At 39.3% G+C, this 5,754-nt stretch overlaps 1 protein-coding gene across 2 annotated transcripts in view; it reads right to left on the reverse strand.

Annotated features, from left to right (window-relative positions):
* Positions 1-5,754, reverse strand: part of SYTL5 (synaptotagmin like 5) — a 92,586-nt gene that overhangs the window by 48,058 nt on the left and 38,774 nt on the right. For both annotated transcript variants that reach the window (XM_019529113.1, XM_019529112.1), the window contains exons 3-4: positions 5,009-5,124; positions 3,479-3,611 (exon numbers count right to left, since the gene is read on the reverse strand). In XM_019529113.1, the coding sequence (XP_019384658.1) occupies positions 3,479-3,611; positions 5,009-5,124 (249 nt within the window). The remainder of the gene's footprint in view (positions 1-3,478; positions 3,612-5,008; positions 5,125-5,754) is intronic.

The raw sequence follows: 5,754 nt of genomic DNA on the forward strand, positions 1-5,754 counted from the left end.
GCCAGGAGTGACCAGGAATAACAGTCCCAAGCTGGCAGAGGGTAGATTCAGATTAGACATCAGGAGGCGCTACTTCACAGTCAGGGCAGCTAGGATCTGGAACCAACTTCCAAGCGAAGTGGTGCTGGCTCCTACCCTGGGGGTCTTGAAGACAAGGCTTGACAATCATCTTGCTGGGGTCGTTTGACCCCAGTACTCTTTCCTGCCGTGGCAGGGGGTCGGACTTGATGATCCGCTCAGGTCCCTTCTGACCCTACTAACTATGAAGCCACACTATTAACAAGTGCATGTTGTATATGCATTTGCATCTATAAGTAACTTTCAAGCTATGGCCTTGACAGATATAGAAGCATAGAAGAAAAAGACATGCTGAGTAATTTGCTGATGTAGACTATTCAGACTCTATTAGCTGTTTTGCTCTAATCAGTCGAATTGTTCTCATGGCTCTTGAAAAAAACCTGAGTAAATTCTTTCATGTGGTAATTGTAGTAAGAGCTTTCATCTTAATAACAGCAAGAGCAGAGCAATCTCCCATATTCAGGGACAGAAATATTCTGAAGTACAGAGGGACCCAAAATGACATAATGATATTCCTCATTTTTCTCTTCTGCCTCCCCCGTAGATATTCTCATTTTAGGGCTTTCAATGATGCACCTCTGATTAAAAGTTCAGGTGCTTCAGTTATTTTTTTTTTTTTCACAAGAGCAGCTCAACTGCTTAAACCCTCCTCAGTTTTCAAAGGGGTTATTGTTAAAGCTACTTCTTGTTTCTTTCTTTCAAGCTGCTCCTAAGACAGAGCAATGCATTGTAAATATACGTTTTCTTCATTTTAACTACCTGGATACCTCATGGCTAGAGGTATAAAGATCAGCCTGACTTTGGGCCTTTTTAATGACACAAATCTGTCTCTTTTTGAAGCAAACACCACTGAACAACCAGTCCACTCATCCACAGTGAATCACACTCTTATACACCATATTTGTTTGCATGCAATACATGCCTTTCCCCAAAAAATCTCCCCTCTACAATTGATGCGTCTTAAGGGGGGAAGCTACTTGTTTTTCTTGCTGCAATAGAAGTATTAAGAGGCAATGTTACAAGATAGCTATGGGCTTCTCCCTCAGGCAGCAAGCAGAAGTGTTAACCCTTTCACACACATTCCCAAACTGGCAACAGTTTTTTGGCTGAGCAGTCTGAAAAAACCAGACTTTTCAATTTGAGAGCTGCTATAGAAGGGTTAATTCTAAAGTTCATCTTTCCTGCTTCCTGTCCCAGAAAGAAGCTTGATCCTCCATGAAAAGTCCAGCTCCAAGACAAGACTGCAGAAATCTTTTCTTCTACGTTCTGGGTATGCCTACATGTGCTATTAAGGCGAAGCAATAAATTGGGCTGGAGTTTATTGCTCTCATGTGATGCACTTGCATGTGCTCCTAGGACCACATCATGTTGAGCTGGGTCAGAGTAGCTCCAGGTGGCACAGGACCTGGAGGGTCAGCCTGCCAGGCCTAGGCTGCTCCAACCTGGCTCAATGTGGTGCGGAGCGGCTCGCTGGGGAATGGGGGTGCTTCAGTGTAAGGCTAGTCAGCAGGCAGCCCCTGCACTGAATCACCCACATGCCCCGGCCACCCGTGTCAGTGTCTACACACATAGTGCTACAGAGTAAAAAACTCCACAGCAGGATAGTACTTTTATTTACGAGTACTACCCTGCTGCGGAGTTAATTAGTTTCCTGTGGCCTAATAGGGGTGCACATGTCCACGCAAGATGTTTATTACGGAGCTAATAAGTCTACAGTAAACATCTCAGGGAGATGTACCCACTGTGTCCCAAAACCAAGGTGTGTGTTTTATTCAGGGGGGAGTGTGGTATGTGAGAAAATACAGTACCATGCTATTTCATTTCCATCTTCCCATTGAGAGGACTATTTCACCTGGGAAACAGATAAATGAAACAGGCAAAAAGATGATAATCAACTACTGGTAGTTTCCTATAGAAGAAACTCTGATAACTGAATTTTCAAGATGGATTCAAAAAAGGATTTGGTTAGGTTTTTTCAGACCATTCTGCTGGCCAGAATGCTGCAGCATATTGCTAATCTCATTCACAAGTATCTGACTTGATCTGTATATTAAGATTCCAAGCACGTTTAGGTACAGTTGCAGGTCCTTTGAAATAAAACCTCAGTAAAATATATGAGCATCAGTTCCCTAAAAAGGAGTTAGGTAAATAAATATTTCTGAGTATTCAGGCCTGGGCACCTAAATGTTGGATACAACAACATCTAATTTTTAGTCACTGAAATCCTTAATTGGATCTAGCTCCAGTTGTACTTGTATTTTTGAAGTGTTCACAACATGAATAGTAAGTGCTCCAAGCATCAACTCACCTACAGAGACAATTTTTTAATATTGTTCACCTGAACTGTAATTACATTCAAATGTTATTACAACATTCCTGAGGCTGTACCACCTTTATCTTAACAGGAATGCTCAGAAACAGCAAAAGTTGCTCCTTTTGTTCAATGTTAAGCAGGTCAAAGGAGGTCATGTAAATTGTCTAAGTGATTGACTCAACACATTCTATACTAAACACTTAGCAGCTAACACTCTAATCACTTGACTCCTACTGTCCTTATAGCTTATCTAGTCTATATGCCGAACATACATGTGGGTAGCTTCACAGCCACTGGTAACTCCCAGATTCTTAAGGGAGTTGTTTTTCTCCAAAGGATCTCTGTAGGGGTCTGTATTACACATTAATATTATTTTTGGGTTACCAAAAAACAATTTGAAAAGTTGAAAAAAATCCTGTTTTTCTAACTGCCAACCTAGTTAACTCGGCTCCAAGGTATGAAGGCTAATCTGGGTTCTTTTCTTCTCATGCATCATCATCAATTTAGGTCCAGTAACACCTGTGCATCCCCACTGCCTTACACGTTACTGAGGGGATAGCCTTATGGAAACGTGTACAGATGTCACTGAAGCCATAATGTGCATAGCATAATTTTACCTAGTGAAGACCATGAGTAAAGAAAAGAATATATTTCTGATCTCAAAGTGAATTTATAGAGTTAGAAGTTGGGAATAAAGAGAAATAATTTTAACCTGTAAACTGAACAAATTTTGCATAAAAGCCCTTGAGAGAAAGCACAAACAAATCCTCAAAATGATTATTTTACTGACACACTGAATGTGGTACTCCCTCACCAGGAACATTCAATAGTTAAATTTCCTTTTTGCTGCTTTTGTTTACTGCATTTCCTAGGAGTTTAATTATAGTAAGTACTTGCAAGCAGATTTTTTCCAACCCTAGGAGGCTGCAGTCAGATATGGAAAGTTGAAGAGTGGTTGAAGAGGTTCTGGTCAGACATGGAAAGTTGAAGAGTGGTTAAAAGAGTGGCTAGAGAGATGTAAAAGAAATCCTTCTGATGAGAGGCAGCTGTACTCTCATTTATCAGTTTCCAAAGTCAAGGTTTTACCCTATCTTTCTGGGTCCACTGAAGAGTGATTTCCCTGTATTCGTTGAAGAAGCTGATATATCAGGTCCATTCTGCATGTTCTCTTCCGCTTGACCTTTAGACATTCCTCCTTCATCCTTACTGGGAACTGTATCTTCAGTTGGAAAAAAAAATATAATTATTGTAGAGAAATGTAGATAGTGTATACTAAATACACAGTCAACATAAACTGAGCTTGTGTTTTAACGACTTAAACAAGTTAAGATTAACCCAAAACCCATTTTTTCCACAGCTCAGTCTCAAATAAAGAAACCACTAAAAAAACCCTAAATTTTAACAACACTGAAATATTTGTTTTTCAGATTTTCTATTGAATAATGTCCCAAATTTGTTGCTGATCATTTGAAGATGAACCTGTAAAATACAATTCAATTTTTCAGCTTACAAATATTACTTTATGATATGAGAGAGAATTTCTGCAATGATTTTTTTTTAGCTAGGAAGACGATGTGGGGGAAAAGGCTTAACACATTATTTCCATTTTCTTCTACATACGTCTACCAAATATACGGCAACAAACAATGATGCACCTTGAGATGTTGCGTAATTTAAACCCCATAAAACAGGAACTTTAGCTGTATGTCGGTTGATAATTTTATGTACCAGGAAGGTCAGCAATTTGTCAAGTAAAATATCATAGTGAATATTTTTACAGTGGCAGTGACTGCCCCTTTTCCTATATATACTTCGTTACTGCAACCTAACCACTGAATACGATAAAAACTGTGAACATTGAGTGTACTGAGATGACAGCCGGTAAGAAGGGGTTAAGCACGCATGCAGTTCTGAAGAATGAAACAAGTCTGTTTGGGATGCATCAGCCAAGCAGACAATTTTGTTCATGTGAGGGTGTACATGAAGTAGGTTGTATGTGGATGGGTCAAAGAAATTTGAGATGCAGCCTCAGGATGAATAGGTTCCAGTAAGCTGGGATACAGCCTGTGATCTAGAAAACACAGCCTAGGATTTAGTAGGCTGGGTTTTTTGGTTTGTTTGTTTGACTCTTGCCCCATGTGCAGTAAAGAACTCTACTATCAAGAATTACAGCTTGAGTTCCATGACCAACATGAATAAATAAGGTAAAATAAAATAGTTACAAAGGTGAATGGTGGGCTCCTAGAGCTTTTCATATACCCAAGACCCTATACCACAAAGTAGGAATTTTGTTTGCTATTAAATACATTTGCTTGGACTAGAAGCTTCTATTCAGATTGTAAAATTGTAAACTCTTCAGGGAAGGGATATATATATATAAAATTCATTTTGTGCCTATATCTTGATTTTCTTATATACAATACTAGCAATTCACTAAGCACACAAACCCACACATAGAGGAGTGGGGGAAAGGGCTAATATAAAATTACTATTAAAATCCAGAAAGATGCTAATGCATTCTGTAGCAGGAAAGATAAAAACAAAGAATTATTAAAATATTTTTACAAAAAACATAACATCTCAGTGGACAATTTAATTGTATGTTCTTATTATTACCTGGGACCTTGCGTAGGATGGACTGTCTGACAACATCAGTTCCAAGAATGTTGGACTGCTTGTAGCGCTTGGCCCTCTCTTCAAAAAACCATTCCCCTGTCACTATCCTCAGTTGTCTATAGAGGAAATGAAGGGAAAAAAAAGCAGATGTGAACATCTTAGCTGATCCAACCAGTCAAAACTGTTTCTTGAGTGCTAAGGTTGTCATATGCCATCACACACATACAGCTATGAATCATGCTTGCACAATAAAAGTAAACAATCAAATCCTGATTGTAAAACCTAACACAGCATAACAAAGCAAAGAGTGCCAAAACGCTCCCCCTCCCAGGTGTGATTAATAGTTCTTGAATTAATGATTTTTTCAATAAATTGAAAATTTTCAGTTTACTCACAGAAAAAAAAAACCTGGAAATCCAAAAATGTTGGTTAAGAGTTCTTGGGCGGTGGGGGGTTGGGGTGGGGGAGAGGAGGTTAATAAGTCTTACATAAAATATTTTTAGCTGTTAGATTAATATATTTCATAGATTTCATAGACATTAGGGCTGGAAGGGACCTTGGAAGATCATTGAATCCAGCCCCCCACCCGAAGGGCAGAAAGTCAGCTGGCGTTATAGGATCCCAGCAAGATAAGCATCCTATTTTCTCTTAAAGGTGTTCAATGTAGGTGCTTGAACCACCTCCGATGGCAGACTGTTCCAGACCTTGGGGGCTTGGACAGTAAAGAAATTCTTCCTTATGTCCAG

The sequence above is a fragment of the Crocodylus porosus genome, unplaced genomic scaffold, assembly GCF_001723895.1.
Source record: "Crocodylus porosus isolate Cpor-Errol unplaced genomic scaffold, CroPor_comp1, whole genome shotgun sequence".
NCBI classification, from domain to species: domain Eukaryota; kingdom Metazoa; phylum Chordata; order Crocodylia; family Crocodylidae; genus Crocodylus; species Crocodylus porosus.